Source organism: Nomascus leucogenys, chromosome 8 (genome assembly GCF_006542625.1).
Source record: "Nomascus leucogenys isolate Asia chromosome 8, Asia_NLE_v1, whole genome shotgun sequence".
Lineage (NCBI taxonomy): Eukaryota > Metazoa > Chordata > Mammalia > Primates > Hylobatidae > Nomascus > Nomascus leucogenys.
Window position 1 is genome coordinate 69,255,986 of NC_044388.1, and position 23,865 is coordinate 69,279,850.

Here is a 23,865-nt window from a genome sequence, read left to right on the forward strand (position 1 = left end):
TCAGAAAGCTGTAGTGGATCAGACCAGCAGCAGACCACCAGACAGTGACCATGACCTTTTTTTTTGGTGCAAGTTTGGCTTTGGGAAGTGCTTTGCAGCTTCTCCTCAGTCCAACCACTGAGCTGCTCGTCATCAGTTGTTGTATACAATCCACTTTTTATCGCACATCACAATCTGATCAAGAAATGGTTTGTTGTTGTTGCATAGAATAAGAGATGACATTTCAAATGATTTTTTTGATTTCCGGTCAGCTCATGAGGCACCCACTTATCGAGCTTTTTCACCTTTCCAATTTGCTTCAAATGCTGAACGATCGTAGAATGGTTGACGTTGAGTTCTTCGGCATCTTCTCATGTAGTTGTAAAAGGATCAGCTTCAATGATTGCTCTCAATCTGTCATTGTCAACTTCTGATCGCCGGCCACTACGCTCCTCATCTTCAAGGCTCTCCTCTCCATTGCAAAACTTATTGAACCACCACTGCACTGTGGTACATATTTTGGGACCACATTTAAAAATATAATACAAACCAGTGGTGACATCTAACATCTAAAGTAATAAGACCACAGTAAATAAAGTTATCTCCCCCAATAGCATGGGTAATGTTCTACCACTGCACCCTGCAGGTCCTCCTTCCATTTTCTCTACCCCTTCATTAGCAGTTCCTGGGCCAAATGTGTTGTTGATGTTCTGAGTTGTCTCCGCGGCTTTAAGACCCATTTTGAACTCAAATAAGAAGATTGCTCAAATTTACTTTATGTCTAACATCATTTCCATAGTCTAAGATAAACATAAACAGCAAGTAATAAGTCATTAGCAAAAAAATATAAAGTGAGAAATGCCCATTAAAATGATTTATAACGTAACCACATTTATGTAAGAATGTATTCCAATATCAAATGGCAAATTCCGACAATGCAAAAATTGCAATTACTTTTGCACTTTTCTAATTTTAAGGCAGGGACTATCTATTTATCTTGTAAATCTCAAATGATCCAATGAAAAGCATTTCGCAAAGTTGACACTTAGAAAGATTGCAAATACAAAGCAATTTGTTAGCCTGGTTAACATAGTGAAACCTTGTCTCTAATTAAAAAAAACACATGAAAATAAATTAACCAGGTTTGGTGGTGCAAGCCTGTATTCCCAGATTCTTGGGAGACTGAGGCAGGAGGTTAGCTTGAGCCCAAGAGTTCGAGGGTGCACTGAGCTGTGATCACGCCACTGCATTCCAGCCTGGGTGACAGACTGAGACCCTGTCTCTAAAAAAGGAAATTGTTCAGGTTAAGGAGGATATAAAATCATTTTGACAAACACCATTTATTTGGTTCTTTGAAGTTCTTATTGCTTTTAATAAGTACAGTTTTTATTTAGATGTATAAATTTCAATGACATATCATAAATAACTTAATGATAATGACATGTAATGACATAAGTTGAAGGTAAGAAGTATACCTTAATCCAGTGGCTTTACCACATCTTCCTGTGATTTTCTTGGCTATATCTCCTCTGACTTTTAGTCTGAGGATTAAATGGTCCTGAGTGCAATTTTGTCTCAATGTCTAAAAGAAAAGGTCACTATTTTAAAAGCAAAGCAGTATTTTCCCCAGAATCCCCAGCACATTTCATTGATATGAATTTTATCTCAGGCACATTCCTGAATGAATCCCAGTTTCCATGAGAATGCTACATTCTGATTGGCTTAGGTCTGAGTTCCTGATGTATTTATTGGAATACATTTATTGAAGCATTTATTGGAGAATGAAAAGGTATTTCCCTTTGATTAGCCATGCTCTATTCTAGAACTGGTTCTAGCATTAGTTTTTTGTGAGCTTTACTGACTGCATGAGAGAAGAGTTGATTCCGGAACAAAATCAGTATTCTTTTGGAAAGAGAGTGGGGTTAAATCCTGAGTAGCAACATGCACTGTAGTTCACACCTTTTGCTCCCTAACATTCATACACATCCTTCTTCCCATACGTGTTCTTAACTAAAACTTGCTCTTAAACGAACCATCCTCACCACTTCCCTGAAGAGGGATACTCAAAGTCTCATTCAATTCCAAGACCAGGATCTTAGATAATACTTAGACTATATATCTGGGTGGTATATACTCCTCTCTGTGGGATCTAGTGTAGCTCTTTATGGTCTTGCAACCTGTAACTAAAAAGTAACTCACCTATGTCTATTCGTAATACTGGAGGAAGAATAGGATGATGCAATGAAAAGTCTCATCTTAAAAGGAAAATAATAGAAGACAACACATATTGGTCATTCTTTCATAATCCAGGAATGGTAAACACTCCCTGTACTTGGTAGGAAGTTAATTTCTTAGCATATTTGATAGCAAGTGATTTTTAGCTCTGAGAATCTCTCTCCTTTCCTTGTTTTTTAATGCCACATCTGGGGTTGCTTTTGGGAAGGACCATTCATTTCCAGCAGCTCTCTCTCAGTTAATGCAAGGTTGGGTAGGAGAGATCTCAGGTTGCCTTGGAACAGTGGTTCTCGGCATGGTCCGGGGACCAGAAGCAATAACATCATTTGAATGGCAAAGTTTTGGGTGTCACCACAGACTTCCTGAATGAGAACAGGAAATCCAGCAATCTGTGCTTTGATAAGAACTCCCAGAGCATCTGATGCGTTCCCTAAGAATCATTGACATAGACCTTCAGCAGGTTTTGTGGTTTCTTTGGAATATCAGCTCCCTTAAGTGGACTAAGTGGAATATTAGTCTGTTTGTTATGGTCAGTTCCATTTGCAGTAACAATAGCCAGAGACCTTGCCTGGTCATCCTTTCTGCACCTGGGAATTTCTCTATTATAGCGAGAAGCCTCTACCTAAACTCCAGGACCTTAATTGAAAGGCCAATACCCTGTTTTGGCCTCAGCTTGTCCCTTGCCTTTAGGCTACATCTCAGCTGCATTTTCACAATGAACTGTTTTGTCTTTGTTAGGCAAGAGGATGCTTAGCTGTGCTTGGGAAAGGACAACTGTGGGGGTGGGAGTTAGATGTCCTCTGGGTTCCAATCTCATCTCCTGTGGAATTTCTAACATACCAGCTTCTGTTTTCACGAACCTAAGCTTGGCTTCTGGGATTTGGCCTTTTGCTTGGTTGGTTTATTTGTGTTTTAACCCTATTGGAGTCCACATTACCAGACTTTTAGCATTTGGGGGTTATAAAGGCAAAGAGGGCCTCTCGTATCAATGCTGTATTTTCTCCCTTCTCTTCTTTGAGACTAAGCTTATCTTTACCTAGACTAGAAGAATTAGGCAACACATTTCATCATTGTTAATTTTTCTGTCATTTAAGGTTCTTTTAGTTGAAGCGACTATAATATAATGTTTAGAGTAGTCATGAAATTTAAGGCATTAGCTTATTGTTTGAGAGTTCTGATGTTACCTTCTCCCACATCGGAGTTAGAAATTGGCATTATGGTTGAGGACAGGAAGCAAAATAGAAAAGGCAAGTCCATTCTCTCTTGTCTAGCCTTTGTGTCTCCCTCTATCACCCCCATACTGCCATAGCTTCACAGGAAACAGCTAGCAAAGCACAAATCCATGGAGTAGTGCTAAGCAATACAAAGGAATGTGCTGTTGACACACTGTGTAGTGTGGATGAAAAAAAGCCAGACAAAAAGAGTAGATACTCCATGATTCCATTTATATAAAATTATTGAAAACCAATTTATCCTGCATACTAATTTATAGTGAAAGAAAGAACAATAATTTCCTGGGCACTTGGGTAGAGGGTTTAGAGGGAGAGGTGACAAAGAGATACAGGGAAACCTTTAGGGACAATGGATATGTTCATTATCATGATTGTGGTGATGTTTCACAGATGTATTCATATGTCAACACTTACCAAATTGTATTTTTAAAATATGTACAGTTTATTTTGTGTCAGTTTTACCTCAGTAAAGCTAAGATTATTAAAATAATTATTTATTAAAGTAATACATATTAAGCAATAAACAAGGTACCTCCTTCCCCACAAAAGGAGCCTTTTGAGTCTTCTTAGAAGTAGGAAGAGGTAGGTGCAGACATGAAATCTGGCAGTTAATTAGCCTGTGTACGGGAACTCCTTTGCTTTGCTTTGCTTTGCTTTGCTTTGCTTTGCTTTGCTTTGCTTTGCTTTGCTTTGTTTGTCTTGTCTTGTCTTGTCCTGTCTTGTCTTGTCTTGTCTCTTCTTTTTTCTTTTCTCATCTTTTTTTTTTTTTTTTTTTTTGGAGGTAGAGTTTCATTCTTGTGACCCAGGCTGGAGTGCAGTAGCATGATCTCTGTTTGCTGCAACCTCTGCCTCCTGAATTCAAGTGATTCCCCTGCCTCACCTTCTCCAGTAGCTGGGATTACAGGCATGCGCCACCAGGCCCAGCTAATTTTTTTGTATTTTTAGTAGAGCCAGGGTTTTGCTGTGTTGGCCCAGCTGATCCTGAACTGCTGACCTCAAGTGATCCGCCTGCTTCGGCCTCACAAAGTCCTGGGATTATAGGCGTGAGTCACTGCGCCTGGCCTGGAACCCCTTTTCAACTTCAGTTTTCTTATCTGAAAAATGGAGCTTCTACTACCGGCACCAAGAATCTGCTGGTTGTGCTTATCAAAATGAGATGTGTATGAGGGAGCCCTGCTTTGTGTACTTTACATGAGCAACTACCCTTTCTCTTCTCCTTCCTTCTCCTGGCTGTTGTAAAAGGGACCCATGGGTTTCTGCTCCCTCAGGCCTTCTTTGTACTTCCTCCTGTGTAGATGAAAAAGGAAAGCAGGAGTGTACCTCCTATGAATAGCCCACACCTGTACTTTTCGATAGTGAATCAGTAGAGTGACTGTTTCATTCACTTGGACATGACCTCAAGATTTAGCAGTGGGAAAAGAAAAGCATCGAAGTAAATCAAACTGACAATTATGTTACAAAGGCTATCTGATTTGCTGAGTTCCAGCCATCATATTACCAAAAATATAATATTTGCATATTATACAAACATTTTCTTTTTTAAAAAAGCAGCACCATCACTAAGCTAGTTATATATAAAAATCCAGTGTAAGTTGCAGTTATTCTGTAGCAAATTCAGTGGCATTACAGTTGAAAAGAGCAGCATCTGGGAAGCCAGGGCTTTCTTATGATTCACTTTTGTCTCTGTCATAGATTGGCTTTTTAGGGTTATACTCCATGAATATCAACACCTCTTGGGACGGAAGTTCTCAGCTGGCATATTGCTTGCTCATCTCTGAAATACTATTCTTTAATGTTCTTATTTAAGTTCTTAAATTGACGTATTTCCTCTGTTGAGATGCATTTTTACCCTTTTCCATCCGAATGTTTCTGAAAACAGCACAATTCTTTATAAAGGAATATACATTCCTTTAAATACATCTTGTATTTAATGGGAGTAGTTTTTATCACTCCTTTCTCCTGTTCCAATAAAGAAAAGAAAAGACCTCCCACTGAACTGATAGGGATTCTTACCATCAGTCAAGGAAAAGAGGTGTAATGTGTATGTGGGAGAAGAGGCACTAAGCCACTCTGTAGCTGAGGTCCGAGTGGGGAAGCTTACTTCTCATGGATATTTGGGTAGTTGCCTTGATAGCTAGTGGAGTGTGTGCTAAGGGCCTGCCAGTTCCCTCATTTTCTCTCTCTGGTAAATGCTACTTTGTCCTGGCCCTGCGTTAGGTAGTAATCTCCAAGTCAAAGATGGGCAGTTGAATTTTACTGAAATTATTACAATGTTGATTAAAATTGTTAGCCCTCGAATTTGGAGAATTTGTTGAAGTTAAAATGGTGGGTAATTACATAAATGCTTAGGCACTGCTTTTTCACTTCACTTTAAAACACCTCATCTCTCTTATGTGATTGCTCACACCATTATTTGACCCAAACAATTTAAGTTTTTTCCCACACAGGTTAGAAATTTAAGTTTTATCTGAATTTAGCTTTCTAGTTTCAATGCCCTTGAAATGCAAGATTTTTTTTTCTTTTCCCAGGATGTTTTGACCCACGTTAGAACAATATGTTTTATCCCAGGCGCCAAAATATGGTACCCGTTACATGTTATAGAATTAGCCTCAACCACTGTTTCCTGTGAGATTTCACCTCAGCAGACGTCAGCCTCCACAACCACTGAGAGAACAAAAACAATAGCTTTGCTCACTAATCCTCCTTTTCTTTTAGAGTATATTTTATGGTCCATTATTCAGGTTTTTTGGTTGGTATATTTAGCCTGTGGCTTAGTCAGATCTTCAGATTAACCCTTAGGTAAGTCTTTGCTAGAGATCACTTTCCCATATGTTGACCTTTAGAATATTTGAAAGTACAGATTTAGTTTTGCTTAGTTTAACAGCAGATGAGTGTTAACTATTAATCTGCAGAAATAAATATTTCTAATACTAGCATAAATTTGGCTTCACTTCAGCATATAATAATGATAATAATAATACTTTTTATAAATATATATATGCCTTGTTTTCATTCCTGCAAATTCTAATTCAGTAAATCTGATAAGGGGGCCAGATATGTGTACCTAAAAAGAAAAAAAAAAAACAAAAAAAACAAACACAACCTACAACCCCAAAACCAAACAAACCAGACATGGGGAACAGTTAGGGGTGGAGCTGGGAAGAAATTGTGTGTGTGTGTGTGTGTGTGTGTGTATACTTATATGTATATGATTTATATATATGTATACATCTACTTGATTATATTGCATAATTTTAAAAGGGTATTTGTTACTGCTTTTTAAACTTTATGGTATATTAGGAATATATCTTACATGGCAGAATTATATTCTTAAAGGATAAATTATATGTCTATTTATATGTATAATTTATACATATATTATGTAAATAAAATCTCCTACTATGGTAGGAAGTGTATAGTTGTGTTCGTAGTTCCTGTTTCGTTTTCAGCTTGGACATTCGTAAGTTAGCTCAAATCTGTAGCGCAGTGTCACTTTGTATGGGTCTCAGCTTGGATGGCCAACCAGGTGTCTACAAACATTGTTTTTTGTCACAAACATTATTTGACAATTACAGCTGTCACAAACATTATTTGACAATTACAGCTGTCTCCACTGCTGTCTTTGGAAGTTATAGATAATATCTTAGCCTTAATTTTTGTCTGCTGTCATTGCTTTATAAAACTAAAAATAACAAGGTGGAACAAAAGAAAATTTTTGGAAAAGTATGTGCTTTATGGTTGACAGAATTTCATTATCTTTTACCATGCTATTTTAGTAAACACATTTAGAAAACAGTTGTTGCTATCAAGGGTGTGGGACTTTGTCTCCCAGGGAGTAAGCTGCTAGCTACAAATAGAACACATTGAAAATCCAACTGGAGAGGCCTGGGTGCAGTGGCGCATGCCTGTAATCCCAGCACTTTGGGAGGCTGAGGTGGGCAGATAACCTGAGGTCAGGGGTTCGAGATCATCCTGGCTAACATGGTGAAACCCCGTCTCTATTAAAAATACAAAAAAATTAGCCAGGCATCGTGGCGGGTGCCTGTCGTCCCAGCTACTTGGGAGGCTGAGGCAGGAGAATGGCGTGAACCTGGGAGGTGGAGCTTGCAGTGAGCCCAGATCACACCACTGCACACCAGCCTGGGAGACAGAGCGAGACTCCGTCTCAAAAAAAAAAAAAAAAAAAAAAATCTAACTGGAATGATCACTGCTACTTATTAATTATGTTTATTCTACATATTGTATGTCAATTGACATATTAGCTGATTCAAACCAATATTCAGTTAAAAGAGGCCATTTTCTTGCTTTTCTTCCCCCTGTACATCTTTAATTCTAAGATCATTATAGAAATGTAAAGAAAACTTAGGAAGATGTTAAAGAGTCATCTACAGCAACAGTTTCTGTAGAACTCAATGGATTTTTTTGATGGCCTGTGATAAAATGAGAAATATAAGGAAAATATAATGAGATTTTTATGAAGCTACATTTGTGAGCCTTCATTGTGACATTCCTCCTGTTTTGTTATTTAAAATGTGCTATTTTTTGTAAAATAGTAATGATAGTACAAGATAGTTTAACTTTTTTTTGTCCTATCTTGGCAAAATAACAAATTGGTAGCCTATTTGATGTCCAGTTCTGTGTGTGTGCATTTCAAGTGTGTTGCTCTGTGACATCCCAACATCAGAAACTACTGATAGAAACTGGAAAAAATAGTTAATATTGAACATGGATGGTCTTTGATAGACTATCAGGCCCGTTATTTCTCTTGTTGCATAGTCTGCTTGGAATGGTGTACAGATCGTAGTGTGTTTATACCCTGTGTAGGGTCACTTGTCTTACAGCTCTCGTCTCCAAGCTTTACTTTCCTGTTCCCAGCTTCCTGACCTCTAAGACAAGATTGTTGATCCTTTGTCTGGCAAGATCTGCATTATTGCTCTGTACCTTCTCCATTCCTGACTTCCATTTCCCTGCGTCATTGTATTTTACTGGGTACGTTTCTGCCTAGCACTCCTCCAAGCCAAGTATTGGCTTGTCAACTGGTCTGTCCATTATGAAATCACCAAGAGATTTGTGTATTTATTGTTATTCTAATAGTATACAAGTTACTGTGTTAAATGATATAGCGGATAGTAAATAAAGAAGATAATACCTGTTCCTTAAGAATATTGAGATAAGCATACAACTAATCATGTATTCTTACACAGAATAAGTCAGTGTTTCTTAAGAGAAGTACAGAGTACAATTGGTGATAAAGGAAATTCAGATGTGATTGGAAGGATCTTTGACTTGGCTGTCTGTATAACTTCGAGCAAGTTTCTTAATCTTTTTGAGCCTCAGTTTCCTCTACAGAAGAATAATAATGTTTATATCAAGATTGCTGTGAGGGTAAATGAAACAATTAATGTAAAATGCGTAACTGAGTTTCTGGCAAACATTTGGCAGCTATCTTTTACTATCACTGGCCACTTCTCCCAAACTATTTTAAAGATTGTGATGATTTTTTACAGGGATTGAGAGGTGGTAAGTATAATTCTTTCAAGTAAAGTGAATGATAAACAAAAGTACAGAGTTAAAATATGCTGGAACGACATTTTGGAGCAGAGGATGTAGCTGATGGGAATAGAGTAAGAGAAAATACAGCTGCAATTGTGTTTCAATTTGGTACACATATTTTAATGCAGGGGAAACTAACTCCGAAAGTTCACAATTGAAGATAGAGACAGGATTGACGATTGAGTCAGTCACTCAAGTGGAGGGATTCATTTTAGGCAAGAGGAATTTTGGGCACAGGAAGCTTAAAGAATGTAGGGTTTTGGAAGTATATTCAGCTAATTTTTCAAGTATGTCATTTTTCCATTACTTGTTGAGAATTTTGATCTTGACAAACAGGTATTATATTATCATTTGAAGATCTTATCAGATTCTGTTGGTATGAGTATCTCCTGTATTCGTTTGAAAGATCAAAAAGTAATTTTCCTGGAAAAACGGTTAAACCAAGATGAGGGCTCACAATAGGCTATATTTAACAATCAAGTCTGGCACAGCCTACATTGTGTGAACTTTTGGTTTCTTGGATTTTTGTTTTTTCTTCACTTGATGGTGTTACAGTTTGGAAGAATGTGGCTAGACCACAGTATGGCTTTTCCAAGATTTAGTTCTTGTTAAGGGCTTATTATTTTGTAACATTTGTTTTTTGTTTTTGTAGAGACAAGGTCTCACTATGTTGCTCAGGCTGGTCTTGAATTCCTGAGCTCACGCAACCCTCCTGCCTCAGCCTCCCAAAGTGCTAGGATTACAGGCGTGAGCCACCACACCTGGCCATTTTGTAACATTTGAAGCTTTGAGAAAGATCATACTCTATCAATTTATGAAAAGCAAATCATGATTAAATTATGTGAGTGGAATGGAAAGTGGAGGCTGTAAGTATTAATACTTGAGTCAAATGGTTTTTGTGTATTCAGGTTATCTTTGACCTGAAGCAGAGAAAACCAGAAGACTGTGTCACATTAGTCACCTTTTTTCCCCCATTAAAAAAAGATACCAGTACAAGTGACTTTTTAAGAGTCTAACTCTGATTTTTAAATTATTTCAGAACTTGTAATATCTAAAGATGCTCTTTATAAAAAAAGAGTAGATATATTAAAACTTTTAGTTTTCACTTGCTTTATGTGGTTTGGATATTAAGTTGACCATTATGTGTTTAAACCCTTTGAAGTATTTTAATTTGTGGAAATTCATTGTTATTTCATTTGTTTGGTTTATGTAATTTAAAAATATTCTACCACAGCTGTTTCTTAAGACTTCAGGGTTGAACTGGGTGTGATGGCTCACGTCTGTCATCCCAACCCTTTGGGAGGCTGAGACAGGAGGATAACTTGAGCCTGGGACCAGCCTGGGTAACATAGTGAGACCCTGTCTTTGCAAAAAAAACCTTTTTTTAAAAAATAAAAATAATGAAAAATAAAACTCTCCTGGGTTATACTGCCAAATTAAATACTTAAGCTCTCTCTGCTTTTGAGGGTTTTAGTCATTTTTGGTCTCTGGCCATGTAACAACCTGTGCAAAGATTAGTAAGTATTGTGTGCTAGTTTTATCCTTCCATCAGGACAGTCTAGGCCTATTTGGATTTTGCATCTTCCTTGTAGTTCAACAGCCATCTCATTTTGGTTTTGGCTTTCTGCAGTCAACCTTCAAAGATCTTTTGTTTTCTGACAGTTGAAGAAACTGGCTCAGTGTTCTTTCTCCTAGACAATTATTTAATTGTTTACAGATAACTGAAACTATCTTCTAAAGGTTTCTATTGTGAATTTCTTTATTTTATGGGAAGCTTCTTATGTTGAAACGATTGGTCAACGTAATTCTTGGTGATTAGAAAAACTGGTTTTCAACCAAATAGCATCAAAATGCTTATTCTTTCTTTTCTGATTTTACACTGCATGGCTTTTTTCTGTGTGTTATAACAAATCTCTTCTTTTTAAAGCTAAGACAATAGCAAATTTGATGCTTGAGTTAGTACTGTTATAGCAAGTTTAAAGAAGGTACTCTTGTACCCTATAAATATATACACCTACTATGTACCCACAAAAATTAAAAATAAACATACAAGCAGCCAAAAAATGTGCTCTTAAGAAATTTTTACTTTCTTGGCCGGGCACGGTGGCTCAAGCCTGTAATCCTAGCACTTTGGGAGGCCGAGGCGGGTGGATCCCGAGGTCAGGAGATCGAGACCATCCTGGCTAACACGGTGAAACCCCGTCTCTACTAAATATACAAAAAATTAGCAGGGCGTTGTGGCGGGTGCCTGTAGTCCCAGCTACTTGGGAGGCTGAGGCAGGAGAATGGCGTGAACCGGGGAGGCGGAGCTTGCAGTGAGCAGAGATCCCGCCATGGCACTCCAGCCTGGGGGGCAGAGCAAGACTCTGTCTCAAAAAAACAAAAAAAAACAAAAAAAAAAGAAATTTTTTACTTTCTTGAGATAATATACGGTATCATTTTGATAACTGTGGATAGGATGAACCCCTCTTATACGATAAAGAGTTTAGAACTTAAAAACTATCACGTTGGCTGGGCGTGGTGGCTCACGCCTGTAATCCCAGCACTTTGGGAGGCTGAAGCAGGTGGATCACTTGAGGCCAGGAGTTTGAGACCAGCCTGACCAACATGGAGAAACCCTGTCTCTACTAAAAATACAAAATTAGCCAGGCGTGGTGGCGGGTACCTGTAGTCCCAGCTACTCGGGAGCCTAAGGCAGGACAATCGCTTGAACCCAGGAGGCAGAGGTTGCGGTGAGCCAAGATCACGACATTGCACTTCAGCCTGGGCAACAGGAACGAAACTCCGTCTCAGAACAAACAAACCAAAAACCAAAAATTTATCATGTCAACAACTGTAATTAACCCCAAGGGAACAGTTTAACAGAGTTTTTTGAATTCTGCATGTAATATTCCTAGTTGCTTATTTTGAATATTATAAATATTTCAGAATATCACTTTGTTTATTTAAACTTTTTGGTACAGTTTCATGAGTGATTTTCCATGGGGAATACATTTCCATCTTTATTAAGTGAAACAGTAGGAAAATGTGATTTGGTTTCCACAGTTGACTTTTAAGCCAACCTATCAGCAACACATCTGTTCCATAAAGTTGAGTACACCTGGGACATGATAATGCATAATTATTTCCTCACAGAATTGTTTAATAACAGTCACATTAAACTACCAGTAGCCAACACTTACTGATTGCTTACTAGATACAGACACCATTCTGAGTATTTTACATGTATCAATTCATTTATGTTATAAATTTTAAAATATGTTTCTTTTCTCTTTTTCTTCCCCTGCCCTTTCCCCCTGCTAGTGTTCCTTAAGACAGTTACTTTTCATAAACAGCCCAAGTCAGAAATATTAGCACAGGTTGAATATCCCTTATCTGAAATGCTTGGAACCAGAAGCGTTTTGAATTTTTTTTTTTTTCTTCAGATTTTGGAATATTTGCAGATAGATAGATTGATAACCTGGGGATGAGACCCAACTCCAAACACAAAATTCATTTATGTTTCATGTACACCTTATACACATAGCTTGAAGGTAATTTACATAATATTTTAAAAATAATTTTGTGCATGAAGGAAAGTTTTGACTGCATTTTGATTGCAACTCATCACATGAGGTCAGGTGTGGAATTTTCTTCTTGTAGTGTCATGTTGTTGCTCAAAAAGTTTCAGATTTGGGAGGATTTCAGATTTTCAGATTAGGAATGGTCAACCAATAGCTTCCATTAAGATTGTTCACTTAATTTATGGAGCTTTCCGTTGGTAATAGGAGAAATAAGGGAAAGGGATCACAAGAAATGAGGTAGTATTAGAGAGATGACAGGTTCCCTGGAAGGGTACTGATTTAACTTGGGTGAATGCCAGTCATACGTGGGAATCACAGCTTTGTGACAGGGCCTGCTGCATTGACTGGGCCATGGAGACACTCGAGGAAAAATAACAGAGAGAACCCTAGTCTTCCAGTGTACCGTAAACAGCTTTGAGAACCTGAGCTATGGAATTTAAAATGATGTGTCAAGTCTGATGAAGTGACACATTTTCACACTGAACCAGCAGAAGGATGAAAAACAGAACTTGTAAACAAGGATGAAAGTGACAGGTTTAGGACACTGGATGGACAAGAAGCCTGGCCTTAGATTTCCAAAGAATAAAGGAGGGAAACACATATTTTAATTAAATAGCTTCATATTTAGCTTCAAGAAGATAAGTAGTGGCCATATATTTGAATATATATGCTATATTAGTTTAAATCTCATGTCAGATGATTTGCAGGTCTTTTTATTTGCATGTTTATGCAGCTAAGTTTGGCGCTCAGTTCTTGTGGGAGGGGGCAGCTTGGTATGGAAAGAACTTGGGGTTGGAAATCTCACTGTCCTGGATTTGAATCTCACCTGTTACATGGCCTTAAGCAAGATACTTATCTGATTTTTTGAGGTGGATTCTTGTCTGTAAGATCAAGATAGGGAAACCCAACTCTGAAAGGGTTAAATGAGATAAGGCATATAAAATATCAGTAACAGGCTCGCTGGCTCACTCCTGTAATCCCAGCACTTTGGGAGGCCGAGAGGGGAGGGTCGCTTGAGCCCAGGAGTTTGAGACCAACCTGGGCAACATAGCGAGACCCCATTTCTATTAAGACAAAACAAAAGAAACAGAAAAACAAAAAAAAAATAAAAGAAAATACCGATAACAGTGTCTGATGCTCAGTAAGGGCTAAACAAAATTGAGTTACTCTCCCAAGGAAACGACAATAGAATGGTTTTCCCCTTCCCCTTGTTATAGAAAGGGCAGAAAATGTAAAGAGAAGACATGTAACAACTAGGAGACTAGAACCTCTATTTGTAAGAGAGGCCACAATTTGTGTTTATTTTAAAAATGTAAATTACTTAGGAGGAAAAGGGTGTTAGCAGTTCAAGATTATGTGGTCGGTTAAATAGTTAAACACGTTTTCAAATGTATGTTACTTTACTTAAGGATCCCATGCGAAAATTCTTGGAAATTAAGCATTGCATATTTGACTGCTGAGTACAGTGATTCATATGTATCTTAAAGTCATATATTCATAAAATTACACATGGATCAGATTCAATTGTTAAAAGTACAATTTTTCTCAATATGAAATTTTAAAGCATTTGTGTACTATGGTCTTTTTAAAGCCTTGCTACTCATTATAGCAATCGAATCACTGAAGAGATGTTCCTTTTTGTTTGGTTCAATGTTATTGAGACTTATCTTTTTGATATATGACTATTTTTTGTTTAGTAACTGTGTCTTTTATTTTTTAATAAATTCGTTTAAGGTATATTTTAATATTATAAGAGTGGAACCAATATTTTAGTTTTAAAAAGACAATTCTATATCATGTCTAAATACTATTGGGAAATATGCCTATTTTTAAATTTTTTAAAGCTAATATTGCCATTCTACTTGTTTTACTTTGATTAGTGTAGTCTCAGAGAATTATTCATTGAACATGCTTTAATATTTCTTCCCGATTTCAAGGAGTGAAAAAAGATTATCTAAAAATTTCTAAGGGTGTATTTTCTTATGAGAATGCTATATTATCTACTTATTTATTCTTATTAGTTAAAAGTTAAATGAGTATGTGTCATCATTTCTGAATAATATAGTGTGTATAAGGAATACCAGAGCTTTCTAGTTATGATGGCCAAAGTAATGTCAGTAGCTTATGAAAAAGTAATGTAGGTCTTGAATTTCTTTTGATTAGCCATTGTAAGCATTTTTAAACTTTCTTATAGATTTGTGCACTTTTAGATAATATGTGATTTGTACAGCCATTCTTGAGTAGTTGAAACTTAAAAGAGTTGCAAATTTTTGTGCCTGGTGGAGATAAAATAACTCTGAGACATGATAGAGACTTGGTTTTTGAATTTCTTGTATAAACTATGCAAATGTTTCTGAAAGAGCACTTTTGTGTATGTTTTGAGGTACCCCCATGTTAAGTATACGCTATCTTTAGAAATTTGAGTCTTATTTATTGTTATCATTTGAACAGGTGTCTCAATGCTTGTACCTACTGCAAAACTAAACACGCCAGAGGAAATTTGGCCAGTTATCCAATTGATGAACTAGTAGATAGAGCCAAACAATCTTTTCAAGGTAAGAGTTTCTAGAATTACATGTGAAATTAGTCTTCTTAATAAATTGTGTTAGTCTTCTAAGTAATACTTCAGTTTAGAGACCAACTTCTTTAGTTTTCTGAAGAGTTTTATAAATATATGAGCTTAACTAATAAAAGATGTGACCAGATTTATTTAATCACTTAGTTTATTTTTACATTAATTACTCTTCTTTTACTACGCTTCCATTTTCTTATCACTCTAAGGTAAATGACGTATTTTGAACTTTATCACCCATCTTTAGACTCCATGGAAAAGACAAAATTAAGGTAAAATGAAATCCATGAGCCTCTGATGTCTGTTAAGATTTTTGTGGACAAGTGAAATACTCAGATTTTTCATCTCTTTCTTTGACATTTTTGGACCATTTAGAAAATAGAGCTAATTAGGGTTTGTAGACGTCTTTGAAGAAGGTAAGTTTTCATATCAGCCAATAAAGGAGGCCACCCTTTTTAACCACATGACTGTCAGACCAGTAAAGAGTGGTACTGGGGGAGAGGCCTAATGAGAATGATTTGTGTGGGGTGGACAACTACTTCTGAGTCATCACTTGCAGGAAATGTGATTATCTAGGTCTCTCTCAGCATATATAGTAAGACTTATCTTTAACATGAGTCACAGTTGTGTGGACATATAACTGCTTAAACCATAAACTTCCTCTTTTGTCTTTGTTTATAGTATGTGCCTGTAACAGTGGTGTGTTTTTACTCCCAACATGAGATAATCTATTGTCTCATAATCTTGCAGGTTAATAGTTATTGGCAATGTACTTTTCTTTTTGGCAAGTTACTTAGAGTGCTAGTTTCAGTATTTCATACTCTGGGTCTCAGAAAGTATGAGTTCCAAATTCATTTTTTTGTTTAGTCTATAGAAAACTTTTAGAAACATGAATTTGGAATGTTTCTTTTAATAGAGAAAAATGTCTCCTTGTTTGATTTATTGATGCCTCCCAACAGTTTTTCTCTACTTGTATATTCTTAGCTCAGTCCCCTCCTCCTTTCACATTCAACTAGTATTGAGAGAGAAATAAAGGAAATTTACTGACTCTTGCCAGCATTCTCCTTTTAGAGCCAGATTATTGTCTAATCTAAGAAAAAGCCTGGGTGGTTGTCTTTACTACAGCATAACCAGTACTTCCAAGGATTTTTTAAAAGGGGCAAAAATTTCCCCAGAAACTAAATCTATTTGAAAAAATCTTTGCTGGCATTCTTAATTAGTGTTTGTTTTTTCATATATCTGTCAGATAATGGGGATATTAAACATAGATGATCTATCTACCAAACACTGCAACTTAGAAGGCATGCAAATTAGTACTTTTTTTAACATCATGCATTTCTAAGAGCAACTGCATATAATTTTTGAAAAAATCTATTTCATTTTACTTGAAAATTTATTTGAAAAATGTAAAGCTGTAAAATCACCGTGTAGAAAGTGAAAATCCCCTCTTCACTCGCTTACATCTATTCTCACCTGTAACTTATGCTCACATTTGGATATGATTGCTTCATGGCTTTATACGGACACATTTATGAATTATATGTGACTTGAGAAAAAGACAGAACAGAAATATTACTGGTGGATGGTATCCAGGTTCTTTGCGTTTTAAGCAAAGAATTGGACAAAATGCACAAACAATGCAAGGAAAGAATTAAGCAACAAAAGCAGAGATTTATTGAGAATGAAAGTACACTCCACAGTGTGGGAGCGGGTCTGAGCAGTGGCTCAAGGGCCTGGATACAGAATCTTCCGGGATCCAAATACCCCCTAGAGGTTTCCTGTTGGCCACTTGGTGTTCACCCCATGTAAAGGAAATGGTGGTCTGTGGTCAGTCTGATTGGTTGTGGAGAGCAACCAATCAGAGGCTGAAGTGCAGTTACAAAGGTCACACTCCTATGCAAACATCTGATTGGTTGTGGAAAGCTGAAGTGAAGTTACAAAGTTGCACGCTTATACAAACGTCTGACTGGTTGCAGAAAGCAACCAATCAGAGATACTTTCAATTTCCCATCTGCCCTGCAGAAAAGATGGGGATTTGCAAAGGGAGTAACCTCTGGTCGTTTTTGTTACTTAGGCTGGAAAGTTTTTTTTTTTTTTTTTTTTTTTCTGATTTAATTCTAGGAAGTCAGGGTGAATTGGCCTTAGGTTCCCTGCCTCCAGACCCTGTTCTCCTGCCTCAGAAACATAGTTCGTATAAACTGATTATGACTTTTTCTAACAATATGCACCTTAGCTCTGTGATTTATCTTTAGAAATGCCCTCTGAGCAACCAATTTACAGTGTATTGCTTCTGTAGATCTTTAGTAAGTTAACATTGTCAATCCAAGTGGGTTAAGGCGAGTGATTCAAATAATATATCAGAGGTTAGCAGTAATATAGTAGCTATTTTTAGAGAATGTATTAGAAGATTACTCTTTTCAACATCAGTAAGATAAGTACCTTTTTATTCCCAACCATGGAATGTTTGCAACATCAGGTTTTTCTTTTGCCTTATTATCTGTGTATTAGAATTGAAACTAAATGCTAGTTTTTGGACTGGTGAGCTAACTTGTGAGATAACCCAGTGTGTTCAGGAAATGTGATTGTTTTTTTCTTTCTTTTTCTTTTTTTTTTTTTTGAGACGGAGTCTCGCTCTGTCGCCCAGGCTGGAGTGCAGTGGCGCAATCTCGGCTCACTGCAAGCTCCGCCTCCTGGGTTCACGCCATTCTCCTGCCTCAGCCTCTCCGAGTAGCTGGGACTACAGGCGCCCGCCACCACGCCTGGCTAATTTTTTTGTATTTTCAGTAGAGACGGGGTTTCACCGTGGTCTCGATCTCCTGACCTCATGATCCGCCCGCCTTGGCCTCCCAAAGTGCTGGGATTAGAAGCGTGAGCCACCGCGCCTGGCCTTTTTTTTTTTTTTTTTTTTGGTGACAGGGTCTCACACTGTATCACCCAGGCTGGAGTGTCATGGTACAGTCAGAGCTTACTGCAGCTTCGAACTGTTGGGCTGAAGCGATCCTCCTGCCTCAGCCTCCCCAGCAGTGGTGACTACAGGCGTGCACTACTAAGTCTGGCTAATTTTTAAATTTTTTAGAGAGACAGGGTCTCCCTGTGTTTGCCAGGCTGGTCTCGAACTCCTGGCCTCAAGCCACCTTGACCTCCCAAAGTGCTGGAATTACAGTTGTGAGCCACTGCACCCAGCTAGGAAAATTTTAATTCCTCAAGTATTTGGTGCTTTTTGCTATAAGCGGTTTAGATTTGAAATACTGCTCTGTTGCTTACCAGCCACATGATGTGAACACAGTATCTCACCTCTCCAAGCTTATGGCTTTCTCATCACTATAACATTTAATGTTTTTATTTTAAGAATTTGAGATAACGTGTATAAAGTAATTGGCTATGTCAATATTACGAAGAAGAAATATTACTTAAACTAAATTCCGAAGCCAGGAAGAGAAGTCTAATTTTGGGTAAGAATATTGTAACATCCATAGCAAAAACGTTAATGACTAAAATCAAATGACAGATTTTTCTTTTGAGTCCAAATTATGTTTTATGAAAAATTTCTCTATAGATAGATGTTTAGTATGACAGTTACCTTTCATTTTCTAAATTTGAGAAATGCAAATTCATGCTAGGGATGGCCTTATAATCCCTTTCAAAAATAGGAAGTATCGGCCGGGCGCAGTGGCTCATGCTTGTAATCCCAGCACTTTGGGGGGCCGAGGCGGGCGGATCACGAGGTCAGGAGATCGAGACGACGGTGAAACCCCGTCTCTACTAAAAATACAAAAAAATTAGCCGGGCGTGGTGGCGGGCGCCTGTAGTCCCAGCTACTCAGAGAGGCTGAGGCAGGAGAATAGCGTGAACCCGGGAGGCGGAGCTTGCAGTGAGCCGAGATTGCACCACTGCACTCCAGCCTGGGCGACAGAGCGAGACTCTGTCTCAAAAAAAAAAAAAAAAAAAAAAGGAAGTGTCAATCTATAAGCTAATATTTTTAAGACGTTTTAGTAGCATTGTCTTTTTTCTGCAAAAGACATTGAGATTTTAATGCTGTTATAGAAATCCTAAGTTTGAGCTTTAAAATTGCAAATAATAATTATGAAAGTAAACATAAGAGAAGAAATGACTCATTTTCTTATTACTATGACTTTTGCACGTTTAGTTATTTAATAATTCAGGTAATAGGAATAGTCTTTGGACCAGAAACTCTTAAGTTCTGCATTCTACCATGATTAGATTGCCTGTCTTATAATGAATAACAAACATGGTTTTATGAAAAGTTACTCTATAATGAAAAACCTAAATATGCCACCAATAAATTGTAGTACTAGGTTTAAAGCCACTCTGTGGATGGGAGTTAAATTTCCCATCCTTAAAGTGGCATTTTCTTTCTTTTAATTTTTTTAATGGCTCCTGTATGTCAGAATTACAAAATGATTTTTTTTAAACTCTAAATCAACTGTGGAATGAGGATTAGAACCGTGGTTTCCAGTCATATGATAGAATATACAATAGGATCAAAATTTTATTCCAAATAGCATATTTATCAGACATTTTTTATCTTTTTGAGGTGAGATCTCACTGGAGTGCAGTGGCACGATCTTGGCTCACTGCAGCCTCCTCCTCCTGGGCTCAAGCAATCCTCCCACCTCAGCATCCTGAGTAGCTGGGACTACAGGTGTGCACTACCACACCTGGCTAATTTTTCTATTTTTGACAGAGACAGGGTTTTGCCACGTTGCCCAGGCTGGTCTCGAACTCCTGGCCTCAAGTGATCTGCCCACCTTTGCCTCCCAAAGTGCAGGAATTACAGGTGTGATTATGAGACATTTTATATTCATAAAAATTTATTTCTTGTTAGTCTAATGAATGAGGAGACTAAAGCCTACCCCAAAGGCAAGGAAGCATTCAGAAGAGATTCTGAAATAATCATGAAGTCCTTCTGAATATAAAATGGCTTCCCACAATACTAAAAATATGATGACTATGCATTCAGCTGCCAAAAAATGAGAGAGCTCATTAACTTTTGAATGGACAGCATTAAAGTAAATATTTCTATGTTTAAATAGAAATGTAATTTCTTTTGTATATAAATTACATCTTACTGGTTTTCTGGCATTTTTTTTTCTCTCTCAACTTCCGTAATCGACTATTTTTACCTTCTCAGTGTGTGTTTTATTTTTGAGGAGACTTCTGCATGTGAGTTTAAGATTTACCAGGTAACTTCTGGGTATCATTTCGTTGTTCTCACAGATTGTTATGAAACCTTCCATCTCACTTCCTCCCTTCTGATGAGATTCAGGTTTTAAAAATTCCTAGGGTTAACAGTGTTTGGGGGCTGAGTTTGCTGGGTTTGACACGGTTGCATTTTAGATATCTAGAAAAACATGTCAAGTGGTGACCAGGACTTTGTTGGGGCCAGAATGAATTTACAGGCTAGTGTTTTCTAGGATATTTGTACTGATTTTTCTCTAGCAGCTAATCAATCAGTTTCAGTTGTATAAGTGATGGAGCAAACCTTTGTAAGCGTGCAGGGTGAGTGGTGTGGAAACACCACCTTTCATTGCGCTGTCTCTGGAATCAAAATGTAAAGATGATGGATGAGCTGTTTTTATAGCTATTGTGTGCTTTTCTAGATCTCATTTGTGTGTTACTACTTTTTGGCTCCCTCATAAATCTGAAAAGCCCCTGCAAGATAAGTGGCATAAACTGGTTATGGAAAGGTAAAATAAATTAGGATGAAATATTCAGAACAGGAAGAAAATTTCTTGATGCATAGTGATTTGGATTAATTTCGATATTAATGTTGGAATTTTAAGAAATGGATTCTGTATTTCAAGACTGGCAAAGATACTATCCAGTATGTATAAGATTAATTATGAATTGCAACTGTAGCACATTGCTTCCTACTTTTTTAGATAGGAAAGAATATGAGCAATATTTGATTTTCTATTGTATAAGCTTAAAATCGTTCAGTTGTACACTTTATATCAAGTCCCATTTGACTGTAATGATGATTAGTATACACTGATTTCAACCCAAGATTAAAAGGGGGCCATAATTGCATTCTGTTGATTTATATGGCAGTTAAATTAAATGTCTCTTTAATTCCTTTATCTTTTCATACATACTGTATTCAATTGAGAAATGCATGTTATCTGTAGGAGTAATGATGCAATTTACATGTTTGTTATAACAATTGTCAACTTCCAAAAAGGATTTTAGGCAGCTTACATTAAATGATTGTATGTAAAAGAGCATGGAAATAAGAGCTGCGTAAAATGCTGTATTGTGTTTTGAAAGAGGGAAGATGATTTTACAACTGTTGAGTCCTGGCTCTTCAGAAGAATAGTGAAATAGAGTGATTCATATAATCTGATAGGAGTGTGTAAAAGAAAGTATATACTTTACCGAGAGAAGTCTACATGTTTCTAGGCACTGAACACTCAGAATTATTTTCATGCTTTCTTTCCTAAGAGACACTGAATGATATAGTAGAAATGTTTTTGACTAATGATAGATAGAAATTGAAGATATATTCTCTACCTGGCTTTTTCTTCTGTTGATTCTTACAAAACCCAAAAATATAATATTAAAATGTAACCTTTAAAAGACATTTTTTGGGAGAACTAAATAAATGTAATGTACATAATACACATAACTGGATCGTGAACACAGTGCCTAAATAGCTATTTATCAGATATTCAGTTTAAATAAGCTAAGATTAATCACTGTGACTTCAGGGACTGTTAGTTAAGACTATCAGTGGCAGAAACAGAGTATAATTTATGTGGCCTTTGCCTATTCAGGTCTCTGAGTTTCTGTCAGTGGTGTTTAAACTTTTCTTAGCAACAAAGGGAACCCTTTTTACAAAGGAAACTTGAAAAAGTAGAGGCAGACCACCGTGGTTGAAGTAGAAGTGGGGCACTGTTTAATGAGGCCTCTCCTCAGAACTTTGAGGATTCAGCCAGAATCTGCTGGTTTAGATTAGTGTTTCTAATTATTTAAGGTATTCCTGAACACTGCAATCCAGGAGTAGTGAACGTTTCCTTCAAGGACAAATAGTAAATATTTTAGGCTTTGTGGGCCATAAGGCCTCTGCTGCAGCTATTTAGTTCTGCCCTTGTAGCATGAAAGCCGCCACAGAAAATATGCAAATAAATGGATATGGCTGTGCTTCATTAAAACTGTATGATAGACTAGTCGTGGTGGCTCACGCCTGTAATCCCAGCACTTTGAGAGGGTCTCGGCAGGCAGATCACTTGAGTTCAGGAATTCAAGACCAGGCTGCCACACAGGATGGAACCCCTTCTCTACTAAAAATACAAAAATTAGCTAGGCGTGGTGGCGCACGCCTGTAACCCCAGCTACTTGGGAGGCTGAGGCAGGAGAGTCACTTGAACTTGGAAGGTGAGGTTGCAGTGAGCCAAGATCATGCCACTGCACTCCAGCCTGGGCAACAGAGGGGACTTCGTCTCAAAAACAAAACAAAACAAAACAAAACGCTATATGATAGGGGTTATTGATGAAGGGGTTCCATGGTCAATTATGGGGGAAATTCATTTAAACAAATTAATCAAGATGCTTCATGGCAGAACTTCTAGTTCTGTATCTAATATGTTAATACATATTGTCAATCCATAAAAGAAGGATTTAACCTTTAAGAACTAATATAGTTGTAGAATAGATTAATATTCTCAATCTGGCTGTTTAACTCACTTGGCAGTCTTATAAAACCAAAACCAAATATGTCTGCGTCATAACCCTAACAACTGCATCACAGTTTCCATGGATGAGGGCTTTGTGTTTTCTAAAATACAGCTGACTGCGATGATAGTCAGAGGTGAGAACTACAATTAAGAACCACTATTCTAGAAAATTTTTTGATTGAAGCTGTAAAATGAGCTGACCCTCTCAATTCTGTAGTGAGAAGGATTCTGAGGAGAAACCCTGGTTGATTAGTAAATAATGGCCATATAGGGAAGGTGGAGGAGCAACACAATCGTTGTTAATTTGCAATTACTGCCCTAGATAGTGAATGGATGGTTTCAAAGTCCAAAGGTACTTATTTAAGTTAAAAGCCTCAGCTGTTTTTGTTATCAACCAAGGCATCACAAAAGGGTGGCTGACGTTTATGGAGTACTTACCGTGCATAGGTAGGAATTACGATGAAAACCACATGGTCCCTCTCTTTAAGGATCCCCTCCTAGTTTAGGAGAGAGAGTAGCAAGTTGGACTAATGAAAATTGAAGTATGCAAAAACAGACACCAAATTTGGGATAACAGAAGTCATTCTTACAAATCAACCAGGTTTCCTCCTCAGAATCCCTCTCACTAAGTTCTTGTTAGCCATTGCCATTGATTATGCTGAGTATTCAGGATGAAATCTACTTGCCATTCTGAATCCCGAGGCTTCTGTGATGCCGAAGTCTCTGAAAGAAAGAAACCAAATGGTGACTCTTTAACTAAGGTGACTATTGGAACTATGTAGCTGTTATTTTTCCATTCATTCAACAAATATTTATTGAGCATTTATTAGAAGCAGTTCTTATTTCTGCTAATAGGCACATGCTTTAGTAAAGGTATGATAACAGTACATTATTACAATCAATAGTTGATTACTTCTGCCAGTAAGGAGGACAGAAGGAGAGGTTTGCTGATAATGGAGCAAACAGCTTATCCTTGGCATGGGAAACAAAGATGTGATCCCAAGGTTGTTACATTTGTTCATAATTCTGAGTTTTCG

The 23,865-nt window shown here is 37.3% G+C and overlaps 1 protein-coding gene across 2 annotated transcripts in view; it reads left to right on the forward strand.

Moving 5' to 3' along the window:
* The window catches only part of CDKAL1 (CDK5 regulatory subunit associated protein 1 like 1), a 700,650-nt gene that overhangs the window by 299,340 nt on the left and 377,445 nt on the right, over window positions 1–23,865 (forward strand). For both annotated transcript variants that reach the window (XM_030817372.1, XM_030817373.1), the window contains one exon: window positions 15,014–15,117. In XM_030817372.1, the coding sequence (XP_030673232.1) occupies window positions 15,014–15,117 (104 nt within the window). The remainder of the gene's footprint in view (window positions 1–15,013; window positions 15,118–23,865) is intronic.